Source organism: Amblyomma maculatum, chromosome 1 (genome assembly GCF_055883805.1).
Source record: "Amblyomma maculatum isolate TAMU_Amacu chromosome 1, ASM5588380v1, whole genome shotgun sequence".
NCBI lineage: Eukaryota > Metazoa > Arthropoda > Arachnida > Ixodida > Ixodidae > Amblyomma > Amblyomma maculatum.
The window spans coordinates 388172453-388199658 of record NC_139344.1 but is presented as its reverse complement, the minus strand read 5'-3'; the positions used below and the strand labels follow the sequence as shown (position 1 = coordinate 388199658).

The following is a 27206-nucleotide window of genomic DNA, read 5'->3' as shown; positions in this document are numbered from 1 at the left end:
CAAAGGTTTCCTTGCTGCGATCGCTGTGGGCGGTAAACCCGCAAAAAAATGCGAGCATTTAAAAAAAATAAACCTCGCAAAAGCAAATTTACGAAATTTTTATTTTTGATGCTTCAAATAACCTGCGTGCATACATGTGAATGCATGGAAGCACGGCGGTTGTCTATAGCCCGAAGGCATACACTGCAGACGTGACAGCATCCCCTCAGATGGTTCACCTTAAACGCGTACACACCTGCCCCTCCCGAAAGGCGGTATGAAATACGGGATCGGAGAACGCGCAGCGCCTAAAAAAACCGAAGGCATTCCTTCCCACAACATTATTCAATTCTTCCGCGATCTCTGAGATATAGGATTCGAAAGAAAGACCGATTCCCCACTCCCTCCCTTCTCCTTTCCCAAGATACGCAACGCAGTCCTATACGACCGTCACGTTCTCACCGCAACGTCCTCCCAACGAAGAGCGCTCGAGACCGCGCAAGCAGCATTGCGAAGCCGGACACGTTTCTAGACTGTGCAGATAATAAGTTCGTTCGTTCAGCCAACTCTTTCGGGCTTTGCAAAAAGAGCCTAGGCTGAGGGAGACAGTAGAAGCTATGGATTACCAAGTTTACTACGGAAAGTATGCTGAAATAATAGAACAGCAACGAAGTACTTTGAGCTTTCCAGAGCTGCCGTCGTCTAAGCGTCTCACTGGGTGTCGTAAAAATGCGCTCGTCTCCTCGCGGTTCGGCTGGGTTTTAAGGCACTCTTGCCACGCACCGCGAGCGTAAATTTAACGGTCGCGCAGTCGAGATCGTATACATTCTTGCGCGACGTTTACGCGCCAAAGTTGTCGTAGGCAGTTCCCACCACAATGCCTCTGAGGCGTAGGCATTGTACCGTCGCGAAGGTCTACGTCACTTAAATAAGGCGATGGAAGTCTCGACGTCTATATTTCAGTCAACGGACTTATAAAGTCTTTTCCGTTTGGAGGAAAGATAAAAAAAAAGTCGTGCATAAGACGCTGGGTGTGGCCTGTCTGTGCAAGCCTTCGTGGAATGGCAGTAAATCCAAGATCCATGGCCGCCGGGTGAGCAATGGTTCTCACCCCGTCCGCTGAACGCAGATGGCGCTTCCTTCAGTTAAACATTTAGAACCTCAGCCAAGCTGCCGCAACGACTCCGGAGCCCTGAGTGCGCAGTGGTAAATCAGAACCAGACTTAGTACTCTGGAACTTAAGTCCACATGTGAAAAACGGATGCAGCTTAAACTCGCGTCATCTTGATCTAAAAAGAAAACAAAATTCTGACGCCGCAGCAACACCCTCCACGTGATCATGTTAGCACCGTTGAAGCTGTCAACAAATTTAATACAGTCACGTGTTTCTGATCCCGGCTCCATTGATACAAATCGCAAATAGCGAGGGTAATTTAAGGCGCGATGACATGACATTTAGGGAGTAAGGGGCTTCCCGAGGCGTTCCTCCCCCCCCCCCCCCCCCTCGTGGGGGAAGGGGGTGTCTATGTCAGAACACCCCTTGAAATTTTCCAAGCACTGCATATGCCCCCCACCTCCCACCACTTTTTTGTTCGCCCTTTTCCCTTTTTCTTACGATGGGCGGCGTATAACACCCCGCGAAAAATATTTGTGGAGTCATCGCCTCCGTATCTAGGGCTGTGACCATTCAACACGGATCGTAGTGGGCATTTCTACTCAGTGGACACCACAGGAGTATAAGCCAAGATCTGCGGAGCAAGTCCGCCAGTCGCTTCCCATCGAAAACTTATGCACGTTTGCTAAAAGCTCTTCCTGCTTCAATGAAATCGAAATGGCTCCGGGTGCGGCACCTTCAGTTACATCTCTAACGAAGATGGCAAAGCCAGACAATGAACAGTTGGCCCTAAAGAGTGCAGCGCCGTCTTTCTGGATGTACAAACATCAGAGGCCACATTGTATCCCGCACCCAGAGTGACAAGCTGTTGAAAGGACACCCCTCGCCGCCCATTCGAGAGCTGTGGAGAAGGCGAAATCGAATTGCGCATTCGAACGGCGTCGGCTGCAGGACATGACAGGCAGCCAGGTCGCCCAAAATGGCTGACCTCGGCGTGTATAGGGGCGCTAGATCACGGCAGAGACGAAACGCCGACACAGGGAAGGCGGGCCTTTGTGATTGCCGACTCCGACTCGCCGTTTCCGTCCGGCCGGTGCGCTGAGAGGACAGCGTGTACGGAATGCCTGCTGCAGCTCATACACGTGCGGTTGTTTGGTATTGCAGCATCCAGGAGGTACGGAGCCAACCTGTGTGGTCTTCGACGCGCAGAAGCGTTTTTGCTGGTCCCGGCGCCGGCGCACGGCGTAGCCGTTCGATCACGCTGTAGCGGCCTATGTGACGAGCGGGGGACCGCGTCTCTCACCCCCCCCCCCCCCCCCTCCTCTCCTTTCACCCGTAGATAATTGATTACGCCGTTCCGCTCTCGCACAGAAGAGTCGCGCGCGCATATGCGCGTAGGTTTCATTTGTGCCTCAACTCGTCCTTGTATATCTTTGCGCCGATAAGACCCTCGCAAAGGTGTACCTTTCATGCTGTAACGCGTTTGACGACGCAGGTAATTTCGCGTTGCGGTGTTTCCTTTCTTTATTTCTCTGGTTGTAACCATTTCTGCGTTTCTTTTTCGATATCTTTTAATGTTTCAACCTATTGCGTAGCACACTCGATGGCTCTTCGCGCAAGATCTGGGAGTGTTGTTCAATCGCAGGGATTGTTCCATTGTTGTGACTATTGTGCCACAGCAAAGGGGTATGGGCCAACGGCAGCTGTGTCAGAACGAATGGCTCGGTAGCACCGCAAAGCGTACGTGCGGATCCATATGATATTAAATGAAATGACATGAAATAAAGTCTTGAGCAATAACGTATTTGTAACTTCGACACACGCATTAAGGAACTTTAGGATATAAAGAAACGTCCCTTTAAAGGACATGCCGTCGATGGCTTCCGTAAGCAGCTCCTCTTGTTGGCCCTCGTTGGTATACAACTAACCCTTCACTGACGCGCACTCGCGCCACGCTGCAAGCATTACATGGTTCAAATTTCCCTAAAGTTTGCATTTCCCTGCATAAATGCGAGACATTTCCATGAGCATCAACTATAAATTAAGTAGCTGGTTAGGCGCTTTTAAGCGCACCAGTGATAATTTAAGAACTTGGTTAGCTGCTTCGAAGCAGACCAATGATAGTTTAAGTCTTAAGGCGAAAACCTTTCTACATAGTGAAAATCTCCCGTTCTCAAGATTTGTTCGCAAGATTCCGCGAGATAGGATTTGACGTCATCATAGTTTGCCCCTTCGTGCAGTTAGGCTTTCATTCTCGTATGTGGAAGAGTGGAGTCCTGGGATACCAATGTAGCCGACGTCGAAGCCAAGAAAAGAAAGGAATGAAATTAAAACAAGTGCACAAACACGCAAGATAGAGGAAGAATAGACGATGTAGAAAGAAGAAATAGAGATAAAAGGTATAAGAGAAGAAGGAGGAAAGGCTTTCGCCATTCAGCTGTTAAGCGAAGCTAAGTGCTAATCTTTCATTTTTATTCAAAACTCCCTCAAATTAGTGGATCATTTCGTGATTGCGCGATGGCGCTTACTTTTTTTAAAGGCAGCCGAAGAGGTTTCAGATTTCGACAAGTGGGGACAAATGCATGAAACTTGCGAGTAAAGAATACGAAGCCTTTTTGTACATGCATTTCTCATGTCTATGTAAAGTAAGTAATGTAAAGTAAATTAATATAATGTAAAGTAGGCGTTCAGACTTCTCCGCAGCTCACAACACCGGTTTGGGGCCGGAACAATGACTCTGTTTCAAACGGAGAAATGGTTACTTGAAGGGAGAAAACCATCGCTACCGAAAATATAACTCATAAAGAGTTGTTTGGCAGCATCGAAAGACGCACGGCAGCATGTGGGCAAAGCGAGGGGAAATCTAAATGTTTGGCAACATTAACGTCATTGCCAATTTCTTATGGACCTGTCATAAGGCAGACTTGAACCCCATCAAACACAGCCCGAGTGTGACGCAATGGGAGCATTTTCTGGCCAGCGAGGACGAGGAAGCGCAACAATTTCTCATACACTGAGCTACTATATGGCAGCAGTGAAGTGCGACATCCTGGATCGACCACGGCGCACAAGTAACCAGTAAGGGTCACGAACACCTCAAATATGTGACAAATAAAGTTACTTCATCAATCCACCTGCACTACACCGGCGCACTGAGATGAATTAACTTTTAATCTGTGACCACTTCATTTTAAATACTAGCGCAAATCCAGTTCACATGTTTTAGCCACAAACTTCGTGCATTCGCATGGCTGTACCTCGTCCGATTGTCAAAACACCACTTCAGCTTCCTGTTAAGTACTGCCTCTATAATCTCGAGCATTCTCATTATCATGGAGTCTATCTCACATTGCGTAAATTTTATTTTCAGGGCATGTCATTTCCTTTTCTATCTGCAGCTTCGCGCTTGACGTCACACCTTTTCGACCAATCCAGATTTTCTTGACACGCCGGCACCGGGTTCTCCACAGAACGGAAACTGTAACGCTCTCGTGTTCAAAATTAAGTGCGTTTGCATCGTTTCAGCAGTACCGGGCAGTGAGTACCGCCACCATATATTACTTCTTATGGCGAAGGACATCACCTTAACGATGCTGCCTTAGTAGGTTAATCAAAGTCGGTGTCAAATAGCTGGGAACAGCCGAAGGGAGCACTATGTTAAAACAGCGCTAGAAACACGGACAGCTAGGAAGACAAACACGCATTCCTATTTGTCCGTGTTTCTAGCACTGTTTTAACATAATGCCCAACCAACTCGCCCAACAATCCACTTTGAAGGTAGCACATTTCATCGGGAAGGCCTGCCACTTAGAAAGTATACACACGGGCAGGGCCCTCTGGGAAAGTGCGCGGACGCCACCTCACCATGGGCAAGAATCAGAATCAACCACAGCGGTTCTCGAAATTTCCTCCTCCTATCGACAATTTGTAACCCTCTCAGCACGTGCCCAACGCCAGGAATAGGTACTCGATACAATCCGCTCCCATTTTTTCTTCTAAAACATTGCCCTTCCCTGGGCACCGCAGTGCATAGCAAAAAATGGAAACGCGACGGGTGGTCTCGCTCTTGTACCGACGACAAATTCCTTCTTCGGTAGCACGCATGAGTCGCGACGCCGCTTTTATGACAGCGCAGGCAGATCAGAACAGGGCGTACGAAGAGAGGCGCCAACACCACCAAAGCAGAGAGGAGAATTTAAGAAGAACAAAACGCGCGAGGAACGCGCCGCACGAGGGACACGAGTTTGCATCGCCTCCCAAGAACAAAAGGCTGGCTCCCGCCTCTAAGCACTTTCGAGCCGCAGAGGCGCGCCGGGCCAAATATGGGTCAAGCGTGCGCCTCCGTCGCTACCGTCGAGACTCCCGACGCAGGTGCTGCCGCGATGGCCATCGTGCTTGCGTTCCGACAAACGCGGCTTCGAAGTGTGTCAACGAAGGCGGTGGAAGGCATATGCGCGCGTACGCACTTTGCCAAAGGTACAAATTTTGTAATGAGACCTCTAAAATAACCGAAATAAAATAAGGGACACTCCACAAAGATCTCTGTACAGTACCGCGACAGCCGTTTAAATATAGAGGAGTTGCTTGCATACAACTAGGTTAGGTTAGAAAAGAATGCGGAGAGGACCAGAAAATGGAAGAATGGATTAAAGACTTTTGTGGTCGCGCCTGCGTGGTCGAATTCGGCTAGATGGCGATGCATCGTTTTTTTCCTAGTACAGACCGCAACAACCGAATGGTAAGTCCTCTAAATGAAAAATGAAAAGAAAAATAATCTCGTTGCGTAGCGTGTTTTAGCAGAGTGTTTTTTCGGCCGTTTATCTACCATACAGGGGAAAAGTAAGACAGAGATCCTGCAGCGTAGCTTGGAAGTACTCTGACGTCTCGGTAGCTTGGAAGTCAATGCGCTGTTCTAAAGACCTATAAGATAGCCTGCAGCACTATGCATTAATAGCCACTACGTAGGTTAATTTTATGTACAAGATAGTTGTGATAGGAGTAACAACAAAAGTTCACATAGTAAAAAAAATAACACAATGCGCCATAGCGCACTACATCACGCGCCAGAATGCCAGCTGAATTCTGACTTTAGACAAGCGTGTCGGATGTACCTGTTAACCAGCTCTAAGCGACCACCTGGTGTTGGCAGAGAATTTCCTTGTATACACCCGCTTTTTGAACAAAGTATGCACATGGTACAGACAGGCACGAACAGATATTATTGCAGGTGAAGTAATTAAGAAGGACCACGCAATACATTTCATACTTCAGCTTAATTTCTAAACCTTTCCACACTGTTCCCTACCATACGGAATTTAGTGACAAAATAGCTACATCATCGTTCCAAAGTGGTTCGAATATTTCTGAATGCGTACGCCGTTTGCAACAGACTTGCGTTGTCACGCGGTCACGTAGCTTCAGGGCGCAGGGTGGATAGCTGTACTGCTTAAGCTCCTCACATCAGGACATCAAGTAGTCACAGGTGAGTGTGACGCTCCCTGGTTCTGAATTGTGAGAAAGAGCGGAAGGCGCAGACAGAGTCGAAGTAGATTAAAGCGGTACAGTAAGGCACGCACATACAGTGGTCCTGCATGTAAACAATAACTGCCACCGGTCGCAATGGCGTTAGGAGTGAAGCTGCTGGTGTCTTCTGCAGTGTCAGTGCACGCTTAAGAATAGCAAGCAATCGAAGTTAACACGGAGCCATCTACTACTGCATTTTTCAGGACTTGGAATCTCGCGACGTTAAATCTGACGTATGCACCATATCACTGTTTTATTTTATTTTTTATTCTCTCCGGGCCCATTTGTTTAAAGTGTATGCCACTCAAGAACCGAGAGATAATCCGTAGAACAAGGCAGCTGAATGAGAACCGACACTGACAGGCAGTTTTGAAAGCAGCCATGGGAAACAAGAGACTTGCCCTACTTTTCACGACTGGTCTCAACGGGCCACAAACAAACCTATACAGCTGACACATGCGCCTGCCTTGTCCTAAGAATTGTGCGTGCAAGCGTTCGCACCAACTTTCCTGTATAGGTCACTGTGACGACATCGCTTGACTAATGGCGACCTGCGGGAAAGTTAATTAGGCAGCGCGCACGCGCAGGCGACAAAGTGTCATTTGCAGGTTATCCTGCGGTCGCGGGAGTCACGAAAATTTGGGACATCCACACTGGACACAATTAGAAGGTACGTGCCCTACAACCACCGGGTACTCATCAACCCACCCACCCTGGCGTGTCTTCCGCTCTTTCCGCATCTCTTGTGCCATCTCACTCTGGTCCATCTCCTCCCACTGAGGACAGTTCGCCTCATACTCTGTGACTGCATATGCAACGGTGGACGGTCATTACACCGGGGCCTGCTCATGGATAGCTTCTATATTTATATTTTCTTTTTCCTTCTTTACCTCCACGGGAACATTTCGTGGAGATCTATGTCACGTCCCCTGGACGTTGTCAGCGCCCCAGTTGTTTACGTCTGGTTGCGCTTCTTGCATGACAGATGCGTGCGAGCTGGCAGCACCACTTGACTGGGTTGGGCACACATATATATAGGCCACAAGCATCCCCATTAGTAGCTGGAGAGGCAAGATATAAACAAAAGGCCGTAGTTGTTGTTTTCCTTGAAACTCTCGACGTTTTACAAGTGTCCTGCGCTGAAGGATCGGAAACCTTTCATTAGGACAATTAGCATGCATGTATGGACTGCCCTGTCAGTCTATTCTTACTGCTGTCTTTTGTTTCTCACTTCTACATCTCCCGTTCACTCATCTACCCTGCTTAACCTTCCGTCAATGACGCTATATGGCGCCTTATTGGCCCTTGTTTCACATGACCAGACTGACCTTTAATCTTATTGAAGCTTCAGCAGATGTAAGGTCCCGCACAATAAAGGCTCCCGTAGGTGCAAAGGCCGAATGAGGTGTAAGCGGCGGATCGCGAACTTCTACAAATACATCGTGAGAGGCGCTTCGTAACTTGGGAGTCCAAAATTAAGCGCGGAATGGTTTCATCACCATGGCGTAACGGGTACGTCAAAAGCGGTGCTTTCGAAGTCACTTCGTGTACACAGACTCCGATTTTGTCGATGGTTGAATCACACGACGTTTATTGTTGTATGGGTTAGCTCAGTTACCATCGTGCCACTACTACAGCGTGTCATCGTGTTTTCTACCAAAGCGCGATCCGTCAGCGTGTCCCGCTACCGCGTGCGTAACTACGCATGCGAAAATCGCCTTGAGGACGCCAGATGACGCCACGTGCTGCCGGCGGCGCGTACGCCTGCCACGTGGAGACTAATCGGCGTGTGTGCACTGGCAGCGCGCTGTAACGGATCATGGTAACCGATCGCGGATCGCCGTATGCTATAACCCTCTATTAATTTGCCGGCTACTGAATAATCGAGAATTTAACTTGAACTCAAACTGTGACATCAGTCTAGCGCAATAAAATGAGACCACTGGCAGCAAGGCTATATGTCGCAGTGAGTGAAGAGAACATAGCAATGATGGTTTGTAGTGTAGAGTGGTTTGGAACAGGGCGCGGTAGACAAGGTAGTAAGTAAGCGAGTGATTAGTGAGCTCGAGGGCTTGGTTATTGTCATCAAACTGCAGCTGGCAAAGGCATCTCACCTATACCTCCGATGCATCCTATCCTGCGCAGGCCACAGCCACCTCGGATAAGTAGCAATAGAAGGGCATTTCATATAGTATTGTTACGTATACTGTCTGTGCGAAACTAGAAGCGTACACGTTCAAAAAATGCAAAGCAAGGCTTCGCCACAGGGACCAGGACATAAAAGCCTTGGCCAATTGCCACACTTCCAAACTGGCCAAACTTGTTGGCGGTAGGCGGTAGCCGTGCGTCTCGATGTGTCGCCTCTCTAGCGTGCAGAACGCATGCACACGTGTCAAAGCACAGCGAAGAAGGCTTCTTTGTTTTATTTTTCTAGTAGAAAGGGGAGGGGGGGGGGGGGGGGAGATGGCGTTAAGAAGGAGCCGCGTGCGCTGCGCGACGCTCATTACAGCATCATCCATCACAGAAGGCGGTCCAACAGCGCGTTGCCTCCGCGATTTGGCCACTCCGTACGCGTGCACGCAGGCGCCGAGCTCAGCGCTCCGTCTTCGAGGATCGGTCCTTCGCCTTGTCGCAACCTCTCGTTTTTGAGTCCAGAAGCCCCGGAAGCTACAGTCACGGAAGAAGTGAAAAGAGAATGCTGAGCTGGATGGCTAAAAGAGCTTTCGGAGTGGATGTCACGCGATTTCCGGCAGAGTTTTCTGCACATGCGCTAGTGTACTAACTTCGAGTGTTCAAACGACCGCTTGCACCACAAATGCGGGATTGTAAAACAATGCTGACTTTTTAAAGGAGCGGATAGCTGGAAAACTCTAGGTTTGGTTTGGTTTATATATGTCTAACGTCTTAGAACAACTCAGGCTACGACAGAGGCCGCAGTGGAAGGATCCGGAAATTTCGACCACCTGAGGTCCTTTAACGTGTACTGACATCGCACAGCACACGGCCGCCTAGCTTTTCACTTCCACCGAAAAGCAGCTGCCGTTGCCGAAATGCGATCTCGCATCTTTGGGTACAGAATTGAAACGCCCTAACCACTTTATCACATCGGCGGGGCGGAAACGAAAGTTGCTAACATGTTAGGCATAGCGTTTTTTGGTCTGCATGTTTGTTCTATTGGTATAGTTACCAGTGGAGCTGGGCAGCAGACTTGAGGAAAGAGAGCGGGTCGCATTGCTCCTATATAGGCGCAGTGGCGAAGAAGTGCGCCCGTTCAAACTAGGGGTAGACTTATACACCAGGACTGCAGTTCAGCTGCCCTTGCTGACTGAACTCCGCACCCGAAACCGTGCACGTTGATGTTGATGTCGACCGCTAACACGCGCCATTCACTACGACAGTTAAACTATGCCTATTACTACAAAACCACCAAACTTTGCCACAACATCAAGAGGCATTCCAGATTGTTTCTGCGGCAAATCGGCGATGGAAACTCATCCTGCTTGTTGGTTGAATCTATTTGCTAAAGTTACGATGACTTTGAGGCCTAGTTTCTGGGTGGGAGAGTTGACAAGGAAAGTTCACAAGCTGCGATCGACGACTGCGACCGGCGCAAAAGTCTCCGAAAGTAAAAACGTGTCCTTGGCGCGAGCTGAGTATCGGGACACAATACAGCTCTGTCGGGCTTAAAAGTTACATGACTAAGTTGGACGATCGGCAGTAGGGAAATGCCTTTTGAGCTTTCGGTAATCCGGGCTTCTCTTGACAACGCATACTACATTTAGCTCAGTTCAAATCATTCATTTCATTTATTCATTCATTTGAATGTTGCACAGGAGGAAGGATTTTTTTTTTTTGTACCAGCCAAATAAGACGCACACCGAAGGAAGAACAAGACTGGACACTGGGCTGAACTTTTGCTTCAGCACTGCATATATGACAGAAGATGCTCGAGGCGGCGCTGAGTGTTTCGTTGTTACTTAACTGCGCGATCAGCTTTGTTACATTAAGCAGTGTATCTTTCGAGCAGTAATTTCAGTTTGCTATAAGGACGCAAAGTCGTTTACGTTAAATGCGTTCCGCAGTACTCTTTTCAGCTGGGGCAACGCCGAACAGGGAGAACTACCTACATGCTGCGGTCTAGGAATGAAAAACAGTTCGCCTCTCTGTTTCAAGAACGATTCGCTAGGATATTAATTTTGTAGCGCATCGAAGTCAGTGGGAAGTCGACGACGCTGGACATCTAGAACTGCGACACCAGTCTTGAAGATCACATTGTGCATAGGGTCGGTTCAGTTCAGTCGTTCAGTCGTGTCCGACTCTTCGTGGCCCTATAGACGCCACGCTTTCCGGTCTCTCACTATCTTCCTAACATCACATAACTTCATCTTCAGCGCCTTGAGGATGCCATCTAACCATCGCGTTCTCTGCCTACCCCTTCTCCGGTGACCCTCAACCTTTCCCAACATCAAATCTTTCTCCAGCGACTCCTCTCTTCTCATCAGATGACCAAAGTAGCTGAACTTTAACTTTAGAATTTGACCCTCCAATGAGCAGTCAGGGTTTATGGTCGACAATATCGACTGATTTGATCTTCTGGCAGTCCAAGGAACTCTCAAGAGTCTCCGCCAGCACCACAATTCAAACGCGTCAATTCTTCGGCGGTCAGCCTACAATGCACTAAAATGCCAGGACGTCCGCTCCGGGAGCAGTCATCGCGCTGCCCCCGGATCGTGTGCCCCAAGCACGGAGCTGTTCTTCATAAACTCCATATGCAGAGCACGTATGTGTTCATGCCATCCTCGCAGCGTCGGCTCCGCGTTCGGCGGTCGAGGCGGTTATGATCATTCGTCACGCCCAGTGCGTCTCCCTCTCACTCTCACGATGCTGGAATGCCGCCTCTATCTTCCTCCTCACACTGGACGCGCACACCGGACGTAGTCCTCTTCCTCAGTGGGCGTTTTCTTTTTCAACTCATCTTCTCGCCGTATTCCTACCAGCATCACCTTTTGCGTCATTTACTTCGCTGCCAGCGCTGACGATGAGGCGGCCGTGTATAGAGCCAACCTGTCTTCTTGTGACTGCTTCTTCTGTATCGCAACCCGCACATATTATAATTGATAACGCGACGCCATAGCAGCTGCCAAGCGCTTCACTTCTCGGAACGTCGAGCTTCTTGGTATAAGGCTGCGCTGCATTCACGTTTCCCTGCGACTCTTTTTCAGCTCGCATTTTTATGAAAGCGACGCACTCTTATTCCCGTCAATGTTCGCACCCGGAATTTCTGCGATAAGCAGCTACTTAGAAAGTCTGTAGCAAACGATATATGCATATCCCTGCAAAAACAACTCGAGGTGTTACACCCAACTCTGCGAAATGCGACCCACTTACTGAGTGGCCGACTAGTCAATGCTGTCGTTCGAGTTAGGGCCAGCGAGTATATGGAAAACAGCTGCAGCGTTCAAATTTCGTGGAATGAAAGGGCACCTTAGGGTACTGGTACCATTTCGAAAGTTCATCACGTCGGTCCATGACGAACAGGCTGACGTGAAAAAGAATCAATGACAGATAAAAAAAAATGATTACTGCAAATTACGATCCGCCAGATATAGGTGGATTAGGAGGGACTCTAAAAATGATTTCCTTGGTCTTCGCTTTTCATATTTTGGAACAAAGGCGATGTATATCTATAATATCATGTATCGGTCACTTCATTGATGTAAGCCCAAGTCATGGTAACGATTCCGTACAATGTGGACACCGCTAGCGCATACAAGATGAAGAGCACTTACAGCATCCAAAGCGTTGACTTTGGCTCCGGCTAGGATGAGAGCTCGTGCCGTGTCCACGTAGCCGTTGGCTGCGGCCATGTGCAGCGCTGTCCGACCCTCCTGTAGACACAACCAGACGTGGACGTCGATTATTTCCGCCCCTTTTCTTCCACATTTAGCCATTGTAAGCTTCATCGTTCGTCACGCTGCCTTACTTTACAAAGCGGACATCAGCACCAGCATGACGTATAGGAGGCATTAATTACATTTAGTGCGCCGGTGAGTCTCTGGCAAATGAATCGGAAAATATTCCACTGCTTTCTGACCACTCATTCCTATGTGAGAATACTTAACGCTGATTACAAATTACACAAACTCAAAAATTCACGACAAATTTTAATCAACGCTAAACCTAGGAGATGGAAGAGCGTAAACGCCATTTTTCAAGATGAACTTAGAAGCTACCTGCATTAACTAAACTGTTCGATGGGAGAAATAGTTTCCAGAAAATTACATGGCTAAAGTTCGAGACAGACAAGACGTCCTGAAAGGCAAGACTAGAACGTTAAAGTTTAAGCGCATGTTCTCACGTTATTTTAACATTTTTCAGCCTGTTTAAAAACTGCTCTGCATCTACGTCGGGTGGTTTTTCATGTAATATGGTACCTTAAGAATTATGTTATAATGCGCATGTGTGAGATATTTAAGGCAAAAACTATAGGATTTGTTATTGTAATTGAGACGGAAGCCATTAACGCTGTCGTATTGTAGGCGGAGTTTATAACTTATAAGTGTCCCCAAGTTGCTAATTCTTCTTTCCTGTGGGTACTGGAGTGGAAAGAAAAAATTGATAAATGTGACACCGTGTCACATATTTCTGTTCGCTGATGACTGTGCAGTGCTTAGAGAGATCGCTAACGATGAGGCCGTTAACACGTTACAGACGTACAGCCTTTATTAAAAGTTTACAGCCCAGGGGGTCTACTTCTGAGCGATACTATTTGGCTCGTAACGCATTCCCAGGTTTCCATACTTGCTGAAGGCAAGAAGAGTTTTCGTCCTCCTTTCTCTCCAATGGCTAGGACTTCCACGATTATTACTCAAGTCATATTATACGGCTTGAAAGCAAGCCCTCTGGGTTGTAAACTTTTGATAAAGACTGTACCTAAACGCTATCTTCGATTATTGCAACCATTGGTTTATGACGCTTGACAGTAACAAATGCAGAGTTTTACGCGTATCCCGTACTGAGTCCCGTCCAGCAATCTACTAGCTTAATATTAAACACTTTGCTTGAGTCAGTAAAATCATACCGCTAAATTGGACTAGATATAACGTCCGATCTTACATGATCCCTTCATATTAACTACGTATTTAACCAGCTAACAGCATGCTCGGATACTTGAGACGTAATTTTCTTCCGCCCCATGTCACTAACTTGTTCGAAATGTTTCCGTTCAATTCATTTTGCACAACTCCAATCGGACTGCCAGCATTTCCGCCCATAAAAACTCTAGGTCTACAGTCATTTACTTCTCGCCGTCGTCCGTTTGGTATCTTATATTTCACAAAATCTACTTCTGTAACACCCACCTGCACGGTAAACTAATCTCTATTCCATCCTATCATTCAGATCGCATGGACTACATTCACAAAGTTGGAATCGTCTCTTGCCGTACTGACTGCTTTTCCCAAAGTTTAATTACACGCATATCCCCAGCTGAAACCGCCTTTGTATTTACTCACTCCCCTCTGTAGTGTCAATGGCCTTGAGGGTGCTAATAAATGAAATGAAATGGAATCGTGCTAAACCTTCACAAGTTCCTACTTCACTATGACACGCTAGGGGCTGTCAGCGCCATTTTGAAACGGTCAGCTAGAGTTCAGCATACGAACTGTCGCGCAACAGGCGCAGGAAAGCCTGCTTTTTGCCTCCGTTTTTTTTTTTTTTTTTTTTCTGCTCTTTTCCGGTTCTCCACGGGGCGCGTGAAATGTCGTCGCACTTTCTTTAAAGACTCAAATTAATAACTGTCCCCCGCAGCACGCAATAAGTTGGCGGCGGTTTCGGGAGAAAGCGGCTGGGCCCCTGGGTGCAAGAAAGCGTCTTCGGGGAGCACAAGCCTTGAAAGCATTCCGCCGACCATGAGGTCACGTTCTGGGGCTTATCGCTACATTTCCGACTCCTGTGGTCCGTAGGTGTTCTTTAAATTGACACCATTACCAGCGAGGTTTTCTTTTTTCTTTATTTCCACAGTTTCTCCTCCTTGCATTCTTATCCATTTTTCTGCTGTCTCATTAATCTCTGCCACCTAGTTCCGCGCTATCATCCTTCTTATCTCCTCGTAGAAGACAGGACTAAGGCATTTACTCCGAACTAATGGTCAAATGCTCTTTCAAGCTGGAGGTTTCGGTTCTTTCTTTTTTAGACTTTCTGGTCAGCCATTTCACTTGTCTATATGTCACAGTTTCCCTTTTGATGCCTATAGTATCGAGAAACAAAAACATTACACACAGAGACGCAGGCGGCTGCTCGTTTAGACAGATACATGTGAAGAATGACAGACAAGCTGTTTTTGCAGATAACCCACTTTGTAAGACAACAACATGTCTTCTCCAGAGCCATCAGAAAGAAAAAAAAAATGCCAAGTTTGAGATTAGGCCTCATAGGCATTGCGAGCATGCGGTCATGCAAGATATCGATATAACTTTCAGCACATGTATCTAGCTCCCATGACCATCAGTTTTGACTGTAGGCACATTTGTTGGCAGGCTCGCATGCCAGCAGGAAGTCCAGTGACTGTGTGCAGACCACGGTAGTGCCGACCACACATTCTCCACTGCTCAATGACGCAGAGTAGAAATGGTGACCGCATAACCATTGGGAACTGATATTTCCCGACCGAATCTTAATAAATATCCACTATCAACGATCCTGATTATTAATTCCACGTGAAGAATGTGAGGAATATCTTCCCAGATTATTTTTTATATTTTTAGGCATTTTTTTTTTTTTTTTGACGGGCCCACATAAAAAGCATTGTTATTCGCTCTTTACTCATGACTTCGCTGGTTGAGAAAGCTGGCACTTGCTTATGAGTTATACGCCACCACAGGATACAAGGTAAGAGATGATATTGCGGTGAGCCTAGTTTTGTAAGCTTATTCGGGTCTTATTAAACGTGCATTAGGCTCAATTATAAGATAACACATGGGAGACGGGGTTTGCAAAGTGGTTCGTACATACGAACAACAATGTACCGCGATTTGCAGACGTCTCCGTGTTCTTATCGATCATGGTAGCCAAATCGGGCAATCTCCAGCTATTAAAGATCCCATCAATTGCTGCGGGTGTTACGCAAATGTGTTCCCGCCTAGTATGTATTTAAATTTAAACGCTAGTGTTAGGTATATACCACTTAACCTCTGTGCCCTAACTTTTGCGTATGTGGCTAAAAAGTAAGACCAAATTCTGATCACATGACTGGAAGTGAAGCCGTGCTATTCGCCGCGAGATCGACCTAGAGGTGGCGCCACCGTCACTCCGGTAGTGTGGATCGGCAGCCGGCGGCGCTCGCAGAAACGCACGCTGCGTAGGTCTTATTCCGAGTTACGGCGGTTTTGTTGGTGATGAAAACGTGTCTTCTGCAGTATTTCTGCAATATTGCAGAAAAATATCCAAGGATTTCACCAATGCTGCAGAAGAAGAGCGGATTTTAGGAAAACGAAGCACGCAATCACCAGTCTTCTAGATTTGCTTTGCACGTTTCTTGCGCAGTACCGCGCTCACGCGCCTAATGCTTGGGCCTGCCTAATGACAGCTTTGTTTTTCTTATCGATTTTTAAACAGTTTGCGCGTGTCTCATGCGAGTGAGACCGGCGAATTTAGTCGCAAGCCCACGCAGATACAAGGTTCGTGCTCTGACCTGCAGTACTTTAGATTGAATCGAGAAAGCCTGGTTCATTAATCGTACTTGACTCGAGGATTAAGCAAGTTAAATGTAGCATTGGCAGCGCACTGCATGACGAGTTGCTTTAGACGGAGTGCGCATCAACTCTGGCCCAGACAACTACGCACAAGTATTCCCCAAAAATGAGATCACGCCGACACTATGCAGGAAACCTCGCCGCACAGGAAAGCTGATTGTTCACGTGTACAGCGCTGAGTGGATTGAATTGGCCGAGATGCTTTTTGCGGCCACTGTCATAGAATGTGATAGTGTATTATTGCATGCGCCACTAACTGTAAATGATTTCCTGAAACCGAGGAAAGTATAAGGGATTTCTGATGTGTGTGATGTTAATATATAACGGTAAATTAGTTGTGTAATTATTTTGTTTTGCAATGCGAATAAATTTCACCGTGTGAGAGACCTTTTACACACTTGACAGAATTTACAATAATTTTCAGCAACGTTAAAGTGCAAGCTACGAATTACTCGCTGCGAAGACATCGCTATAAACTGCGCATGGGCACTGTCATGTTCTGGGAAGCAATTTTACAGGCTGAAAATTTCATTATCACTAATTATTTAACAGTGACTAAATCTTATGCAAAGTAAAATATTAGGGTTGCTTCCAAAACAGATGCCGGATATAAAACTATTCCGAAAGAAATGGAGGTCATCTTATCGTTGGACTATAAAAACGCATTTATTCCCGAACTAAACACCGATATTTAAGCCCGCATGAAGCTGTTTTACTCCCCTTGTCAGAAATGACGAGTTTGCTCGGAAGACAGCACTTGGACGAAAAGGGATTATAATGATTATAATAGGCTACCAGTAAAGTACATTGATCTAGGAGTATTATGTAATATTTAGGGTAACAATTAGGTTCAGGGAATATGTTTCCCAAACATTAGAGCATTTCTCTAAAGCAAAATGTGCTCACTAAAACTTTTACGGGTGCACAGAAGCCTTGAACAACAAAAAAAAAAAAGAAAAGAAATGCATACTGGCCCGGGTTTGACGCATGAAAGCGGCATCGGCTATGACGGATGATTGCAGAGGCTGGTATTGGTGTCGTTTTTTTTTTTTTTTTTCATTATTAACACCATATTTACCACCTGGGATTGTTTATTGTGCAGTCAAATCCCACAGCAGAGGAACGCCTTTCGAAACGGTTGTGATTGAATCTCCCGTTCTGGAAATCAGCAGTCGAGCGCCATTACCATTGAGACACCGCGACAGAGGTTTAAAAGCAAAAAAAATAAAAAATAAACACACACACACACACAATTCTATCGTGCATACAGACGGCATAGTAGGCATAGAGTGGTCTGTTCAAACTGCATTCTGCTATATGAAGCAGTCTGCGGTGACATATGTTTTAGTAGCTGCGGTATTCCAAACAGAAATGGAAATATGCGATTTCTGAGCGTTTGGATTAACTTTTATTGACGGCAACGACCTGTTTTGCTTTGAGACGGCGGTAACGACAGTACCACTTCGTTTGAGGCATTGCATGTCAAAGGATCTCAGGCGTCGAAGACCGCGATGGATGATATCCTTATCCAAGCATGATGCTCGATACGGAAAAGTATATATATTTTTTATAGCAACGTGGGGTTATAGACTGTTCATATTTATTTTGCAAGAGGCATATAGGGTAAACAAAAGTTCACAGGAAATGCGAAACAAACAAAAACACTCTGTGCACGCCGCATGCGCGCGCGTAAATTACTGCGGGCTGGCACGCGACGCGAAAACGCATCCACACTAAGTAGGTTTCGCCGCTGAGCCGCAAGGTGGCGACTCTGCTCGATCTCGAGGCCAATAGATTACTGCCCCGTCTGACACGCCGCTGCTGGCGTGAATAGAAAAGTTAAACCTTAATGGCTTCAAGTCGGTTTAATAACGTACGCAGCAAACTAATTGAAAACCTACGCTAAAAGGTTTCTTGTTTGCTCAACGACGATAACTGGAGTATTACAGTCGTCAGTGCTTCTATAATTATCATTTTAACTCTCTCCTCTGACCTCATAAGTCATAAGTCATTCATAAGTACTGGCATATTGCTGCTAAGTTACTTGCATTACGATGTACGTACATTACTCGTGTTTTCGGTGACGTGGACATAAAAGGTGCTAATAAACTCGCCATAAAACAGTTCTTGTAACCATTCATGTTCTTGCCGAAAATCCTGCGTCCATCAAGAAAGAAAAGACTTACCGACACAATCACCCCCATTCATGAAACTCAGGAAATTTGATGCACTACCCATTTTTGCTTAGAGGTTATATATATTTCACTGAATTCATCTGCTCTATATTTGTGCTTTATACTTAGCGGTGTGTGTTTTTGTCTCGAATGGACACGAAGGAAGGAGCAGAAGCCACCCATGCACGGTGAGCGGTTTATTATTCTCGAACGATAACCTTATAATTAATTACAATTAACAAGCGCTGACTGGAATCAACGCGTGAATTGATATATAGACCATGTTATTCGTGACACCGCATAAAGCAACGCGCAAACAGCATTCTTAAAAATTTAGGGCGAGAGACACCGCGGCCTATGCGCTACAGTGCGGTGCACTTAATGCAACGAGCGCAATCTGAGCATCAGGGGCGTCCATTATGAGTATGTCTTATTCACACCTGCTGGCGGGGAACAATGGAGATGCGTTGACCGAGTGGGTTTTCCTTGTGAGCATAGCGCATTTGTGGCATTGAAGAATGATATGTAAGGTGTATACCTACTCAGTCGTCTCATAAACACACACGCATATGCAAACAAACAGACACCTCTCGCTGAGAATGCGTGACTAGAGCGCTGAAGCGTCCGCCCAGCCGTTATATATAACGGCGCACCCAGGTCGAAAGGTGTCGGCCTAGGTAAACATTTAGGCGCAGTGCGTGTACCGCAGCGTCAGCCCTCGTCCTATGAAGAACACGTTGTCAGACTGCGCTGATGAGATGTGGTCGTGCGTGAGCGGCTAGCCTTGTCCCGCCGCCATTGTTGTAAGTGGGTCACGCTGGCTCTCCTTCTGGCAGCCGATAGCGCAGTGAACTCTAGGGCTAACTACGACGCTCTGAGCTGCGAGCGCCTGCAGCTTGTCGTTAAAAAGCAAGGTTCACAGGCTGCACAGTCTGTGCATGTAAGGAAATTAAAATAAAAAGTCAGAACGACACGACACCGTGATTCTGAGCCTGTCGGTTGCTAAAATTAACCGACTGAAAAAATCCGAGGCCATAATTAGAAACTCAAGCTCCAAGATCAAAAAGCGCAGGTTGTGTCCTTAGTTTTGAAAGCGAATAACTACTATTTCGCTTCGCACAGCTTTCAAAACCAATTTATGTGGCTCGGAGCGGAGGCGATGCCATGGGCATACGCATGCTGCTTCACATCGTTCCTTCCCTCACATCTTGTGTGATTTCCTCGTCACACCGCAATCAGTAAGAGAGCTGAAGTTTCGAAATTGTAAAGCACATGTCACCCTCGAAACAATGTTTGCGGTGGCCACCCCGTCGCGATCACATTTGGTTCCGTGAGGACTTTCACTTCATACGTAGTGGTGTCACTTTATATTTGTAGTGGTGTCGTGTACTGGAGTTTGTATGCTTTAATCTAGACGTACCAGAATATGCGCTATCATTTCCCCTGTATTGCGTACAGGAACATGAAATTATCCGGCTGTCCCGGCGTCAAAGCACCAGCGACCTCGCTTTTTTTGCACTTTTTTTTTTCTTTCGAGCACGTACCGCATCGGCCTCGATCCTGGCTCCGAGGCGGCACAGCTCGGCCACTGTGTCTGTGTGGCCCGCGACGGCCGCCTGGTACAACTTCTCCGCCAAGGTGGGCACGCGGTCCGGGCCCTCCATTTCCTCTTCCGGCAGGCTGCCGACGCGGGCCTCGACGTCAGCGCCGGGACACGACAGCCTCGGCCCCGTGCTTCAGTGCTGCCGGGGTACCGCGGAGCGGAGGCGCGCACCTCCCGGCAGCGTCGCGCGCGCCGCCCGCCGACTGGAGTCTCGGACGTCGGAAGAGGCCGCAGGAGGTCCGACATGGCGGCAAGCCTTCCGCATGACCACACTGGCTCCTGCACATGAACAGAGACGCACTTGTGAGAACAGTGAAACATCCCGACTCCCAACCTTCCTACACGAAGGCGAAAAGGATATAAATTCTGGCACCACACACTACAGGAGGGGTGATATGCATAAAAAAGGCACCGTAACTATACGCAAAACGCAAAACGCACTGAACCATCTCACTCTGTCAAAGTCCAGGTACATATACCAAGCTTTGACCAATACCTGCCATTATGTAGCGTGCTTTAAAAAATGGATATCAATTTTTTTACCGTATATCCTTGCCCTCGCTAGTCCCGTTCTGCTTTGAGCTGACAAGCATGCCTCGATCACATTACCAGCATCTTGTAGTGAGTGCCTTGTTGTTGATTCCGACAGTCGTTCTTGTTGGACGGGACAATTGGTTCCACCGGTGTGCCCTTATTGTGAGTTGAGACTCGGAAAGTATTCTAAACTGTGCATTCGGGCTGCCTTAAGCCTCTCCTGACTTTGAGTACTGTGTGTTGAGCGGTATAGAGATGATACTTAGCGCTTTAATTACCTATGTCAACAATTAACGAGCAGTGCTAGGAGCAGTGATCACGCTACTTTGATCACATCACATTTACGTTAACATCTAGGCATCACGAGCTTTTGATACCAGGGTCACAACAACCAAGCAATGAGTATATAGCCAAAATTATATTAAACGAATGTGGCAACCATTACCAGTATAGTAACCCGGCTGGATGGTTAGCTTCTCACTTTTTGTAGTGGAGCCCTTGTGAATTAAGTACTTAAGTACAAAGTAAGGTACTGAAAAGAGGGGAGGTATTCTTTTCACCTTTTATAGGCTCTACGGTTAAAGGGCAGCATAAGTGCTCCATATCTGATAAGCCAAGCGTGCAGCTATGTTGATCATTCCAAATAAAGTATACATATCAGAAGGGAACGATTCGGAAAGCTGCTGTTACAACCACGATTGGGCCTAAACGCCCAGTGGCCTCTGCGTCCTCGCGTATCACAAACACACCGCGATAAAGAGTACACTCGGGGCCTCGCTGACGCCATGGCAGACCGAGCGACGGCAGGTGCATGAAACCTCTGCAGCGGAGATGGCTCTGTTTTGCTTGTTGGGCGGAAGCGGCCCCCAACTGCTCGTGAGCCAGCCGCATAGCAACAAAACGAAGGGAGAAGAAACAAAGGAAGGAAGCTGGCGGCTCAGGGGTTGCCATCTCTCATCCACGGCCACCGGATACACGCAACGCCCTTGGTCAACTCCTGCTGCTGCTGCTTCCCTGTTTCCGAGAGAGCGGCGGAGCTCCTGCACCTGCTCCATTTGTCCGTACTAAGCCCCGCTAAACACTCGGCTTGATACGCAGTTTGGAGCGGGGCATGCAGGCAGCTATTAGGCCTCAGGCTGCTGCTGCCCCCTACCCCTCATCCCCCCCCCCTCCCCCCTCCCCGCCACTCCCGCTGCCCCGGATGGGGCGGCATGTGATTCCTGCCGCTCAGGACAGTGGCTTTTCGACGTCCTTTGTCTTTCCTCGAGCAAAACTGCAGACCAGGGGCATCGCTTCAGTTTCGCTCTGCTCGCATTCACTGTGAAGTGTTCCTTATGTTCTGCAACGCCAGTTGCTGACTTTCGTTGCATGTATTAATGTTGCGTGTATTAATATACGAAGCGCTCACATCTACTTCATGTGAATGCTCTATAAAATAGAAAAGAGAGGGCCTGCTTAATTTGAGAACAAAGGGTGATGAAGATCTGAGTTCATTTTCACGAGGGCGGCTTGGCTATTGTTGGGTTTTTGACTCCACCTTCCGCTGAGCAAACCAATTTGCTCAAGAATTTCCACCCAAATAAGATGAAAAACAGTACAGGAGAAAGCACTTGGTGCCGAACCATGCCCCTCCCAAATGCAAAACAACCTCTTGCTTGATATTAAATTAAATTATGTATATAAGATTCGTTTAGCTTGAGATGGTTCATAGGAGTGGTTTACAAAAGGAGTATTGCATTTGATAATGAAACAGCAAGAAATTAGGTTTATTGGCTGATGTTCAAGAATCTCACCAGTCAATACTATATGCGTATCGAATAATAATTGACATGATGGAGCCAGGCTGCGGTAAGTGAAAGTGAACAGTTACTTGTTGAAAATGATGTCTGTATGCATTGGCTGAGCTTTGATGCAATCTGAAAAGATCATTATTGTTTGAAGATCGATCGAGGTAATGAGAATACGGGCACCGCAGTCTAATAATAACTCAGGTATTGGAGTAATTCAAATGAGTAGCGCTTAAAAACAGGGACGACGTTTCGGCTCTATCACAGAGTTCAGTGGAACCCTCGGTTCAACTCCACACGCATGCAAGAAAAAAAGAAGGCCAACATTATTGAGCGCCAACTTCCATACCGCAAAAAAAAAAAAAATGAAAACGATGATACAGAACATTGGAGAAAATTTTGCAGTTTGAAAGGTTCCTAAGTGCCACAACCTTGTAAACTCTTCAGCGTTGATTACCTCCTATGCTTGTCAGTGAGAACAAATTTACCTATAGACCGGAAGCATGAATCTAGAGCGCAGTCCCTATTGGCGATGGGCGACACGTCGGACTATGCTGGAATACCTTCTCGCTGAATTAACTCTGCGCTGTATACCATAACAGTGTATGACTTCGTTTTATAATCTGTATAGACACCTTCTCTATAGAATCTCTATAGAAAACAGCTCACATCCCTACTCATTCGATCGTCTACCGCTTCGTCCCAAAGGATCCCATCACTTCGGTCAACGATCCGGAGCGCCCTTGCTCACATCGATGACGGCCCTCAGGAGGGCAATTAAGTTAGGTGGCTGGCTGGAAGCAATTATACGCATTAATCTCACGTCCGCAGCTAATTATCTATCAGCTCGCGGATCACGCTGAACATTCACGTAGCGGGGCAACCAGCGGTTAACAACCGGACACTCTCTGTAGCCCATGCCTCTAAGCTACGTGGTGAGAAGAACCATTTCTGCTTGTTTCTTTTTTTTAATTCCCGCGTAATAACCTGACCGAGAACGAGCTCGTTCTCAGCCTTGTCAACGGCTCTCTGAACAGGAATCAAGCGCAACATACGCTTCACGCACGTACCGAAAAGAATAAACGAAGATGAAATATTAGTAATTGCGGTTCCCTGCCCAGCCTTTCTAGTCTTGCCTATTAATAAAATGATAAAGACTCGGAACATTGGCCAAAGAGACCTCATGGAACTAAGAGTTTCGGACAGCGCGCGCGTGAACACGTGAAAGAATGGCCGCGATGTTTCCGACAACACTGGCTGCCTTATACGAATGATAGAATGCGAATAGTACCTCCCATGTTGCACGCAAACGCCCATTTCGATCGCCTGTATTGTGATTTGTCGACTTTTTCGTATACAGACTTCCTAATTCTTTTTCTTCTTTGAGACCGCGGGCTTAATGCTTTCAGATGAGCTAATTTTGTTTTGTTGTGTTTTCAGCTCCCCAGACCATCAGTCGTAGTAATGTAGTTTTTCCTATCTTTATAATCGTGCAGCACAGCATCAACTGCATTTAAAGAATTTATGTAATGCCACTAACGAAAGTGTCTAAATGGGGCCGTTTATGGGGACGCCACTGATTCTTCCAAAAATTTGTGCAAATAAAAAGATACAAAACACACATTTGCGGAAGTGTACAACACACAGAGAACTTTGTCTGCAGCTGATTCGTCGGTTTAGTGTTTCACTGAAGGAGCGAAGAGCAATTGGCGTACTTACGCGATTACACGGTTATGAAATCGTGTCCGCGAGGTTTTAAAATAGACGTCAATTTGTGCACGCAACAAGGCGCCCAGTGCAGCCTCGGGGCAGAATCGTAAATCTTCCTGCCTTTGTAGCGCCTCAGCGGGAGAGCTCAACACAGCGTTCATAAAACTCATGATAAAACTGAAGGTCCGAAAGAACGCGCTTCGATCGCTTATATATGGGCGCATTCGCTGAGCTAGGCATGACTTATACAGGCAAGCTTGCGAAACGCGCGCGCGGTGTCGATTCCGATAATGCGTCCGCCATAATTCTTCGCCATTGTAAACGGACGCGCGTTCCCCAAAAGCAGGGCTTGCGCACGCCCGCGTAGTCTTAAAATAAATGCCCAGGCAGGAGTTCCCGACAGCACTGGGAGGAGGCGCTTTCACGACGGCCGTTCATCTAATCCAGTTTCTTTTATTTTTTTTATCGCTTTCCTTTTTCGTATTAATGGCGGTACTTTCACTATTGATTGCTGTAGCCCATCTTTACTCGGCGTATTCTTCTGCGTGCCAATGGAGCGTTTTTAGCGGAAAGTGATGTTGAGAGTGCCTTAAGCATTTTCGCAACTTGTTCGTGTGGAGTGTGCGTGTGTCTGTCAGCGTGTGTGAATTGGCTTTTTAGAGTTCTTGTCACCGTTTCGAAGTTTTTGCTCTCAGACTTCTGCCACACCTTACTTTCAGGCACAAATATATGCAGTAAAGTATACATTTAGTGGTTTTACATGTTGGTTAAGATCGAAAAGAGCGACAAAAATATGCAAAATTCAAATATTCGATTTCGATTTTAATTGAAAAAGGTCAGTCTCTCTGCCGCCGCTATCAATCCAGGTGCGGGTCCTGGACAAAGTTTTAAAAAATGCGGGAAGCCACGTTCCTACGTAGATTTCCGCGCGACTAAACAATGCCCTGAAGTAAACAGTGTAAAATATCTCAAGTTAACACATATCTCAAGTGACCTGGTCGATTCGGACATTGTCTATTCAGCCGCTGTGCGGGTGAACGAACGATTGATCATTCGCCTTCTCCGAAAGGAAGGGTGTTAAAAAAAGGTTGAACAAGGCAATCAAAGAACGAAGAACAGACAGCCTGAAACTGACCTCTCAAATCAGGCATTGCACAAAACTGGACAACATGCCGGCAACATGCCGCCGTCGCTCGACCGTGAAGCCTACGCTACGGCGCGCTGAAGAGCCGACTTTCTACCCTGTCTCTAGCTCTGGTATGACGTCAGTTGTCACATGACCGACCACCGGCCGTGAAGGGTAGGCTCCGCTACGGCGAAAAGGCGAAACCTGGCGTAATATTGCTTTCGCAATAAAACATGATTCCCCAGAAAGGGGAAAACATAAAAGGGGGGGGGGGGGGGGGGGGGTTCTATTAAAGGACGACAGACATCACAAGTCTGCTCCCCCGTACAACATAGAAACGCGTGTGCCAGCGCCGCAGAAACCGCGTCTCGCCGTCCGTTTCTAACTGTCCAGACAGATACTTCCAGACGACGAGAGCCTCTGCAAGGCTGGGTGCATTGCGCGGACGGGAGTGCGGCGCGCCTCAGCGAGGCACCTGTGACGCCACAACACGGACAGAACCAAAGTGAACACAAGGTGTTCAAAAGAGTTGCTCCGGCGCCTGACGCTGGGGTTCATGCGAACGTTAAACATCCTATATGCGAGCCGTCACATTGTTCTTGCAATTACACCTTCGAAAAAACATGCGAGAGGTAATTTCGCACTTCATCGCCCGAAATACCCGTACGCTGATAACGCAACACGGCTAATGGAATATGAATAAAAGAAGCGCTAATTCTTTCCGACCTAGCATACCGAAAGCAGCTGAGGATTATATATTTTGGATATCTCCAACTAACGCATCTACAGCACATGTTTGAAACCACAAGTGAAAGCTATTTGGATATCTCCAACTAACGCATCTACAGCACATGTTTGAAACCACAAGTGAAAGCTATTACAGTGACTTCACACCCATACAGCTCCTAGAAGCACGGATGTGAATTAACGAACACCCTTTGCCGGTTTTACGGTTTGCCTTTGCCGACTTTATAACCCTTCAGCCATACAACGAGCGTCACTTTTCAGACAGAAAACCGACAGGCAACGGCTTATTATAATTGGTTCACAGGAAGGGAAAGGCGCGGTATCTGTCACACTTGCTCTGTGGGCACCTGAACCACGAAGTACGGGAAGGGAGGAAGGTGGGAGTGAAAGTGGAAGGAGAGAGAAAGGGGAGCCGTAGTGAAGGGCAACGGAGTAATTTCGACCACCTGGGGATCTGCTGGCGTAAAGAATGCCGTTGCAGCCGGTGCGGAGCGGCAGTTGTACATTCTGCATTAACCTCACCCACAACCAAGTATATCGTTGCAGCCACGGCACTCCTTGCCTCGCTACTAGTTATACATAGAAGAACCAGGTAGCACCCCGCAATAAACAATAGTTGAACCATATGCCGTGGCCAGAGTGAATCACTGCATAACCATAAGCATAACCACAAGCACCACAGCCAGCTACATCACCAGCTGAACCAAGGCGTAGCCATAGCTATTGATTTCGCAATTACCAGGCTTAACCAAGCTAAGCCACTGCCAATTTTTCCGGCTCTAATTCCGGTTGCGTGACGTCACATCCTCTACTTCACATTCCCTTCTTGTTTGCCCGTTTTAGTCTTTGCTACTTTCAAATTGCGCGCCAATCCCTTCCTATGCCCTTTTTCGGTTCTACCTCCGGTTTCGTGATGTCACATCCTTAGCGTCTCCACTACGGCAGCCCTTTCTCTCTTTCTGCTTACACTCCAACCTACCTCTCTTCCCTTACAGAACAAGTGTGACAGATACTGCGCCTTTCCTTTCATGTGAACCAGTCGTTCTAATTAATTACCTAATTAACTTATTAGCCTAATTAATTTTTCTGCAGTAATATTACTTCACCCTCTATCAATTGACACCACTCATTGGCCTCTACCACTTCTCAATTACTCA

General features: G+C 47.1%; 1 protein-coding gene across 1 annotated transcript in view; it reads right to left on the bottom strand.

Annotated features, from left to right (window-relative positions):
• Positions 1-27206, bottom strand: part of dgo (ankyrin repeat domain containing protein 6 diego) — a 151389-nt gene that overhangs the window by 52009 nt on the left and 72174 nt on the right. The window contains exons 2-3 of the mRNA XM_084594094.1: positions 20087-20424; positions 12406-12504 (exon numbers count right to left, since the gene is read on the bottom strand). Coding sequence (XP_084450220.1) covers positions 12406-12504; positions 20087-20206 — 219 coding nt within the window. The 5' untranslated portion in view covers positions 20207-20424. The remainder of the gene's footprint in view (positions 1-12405; positions 12505-20086; positions 20425-27206) is intronic.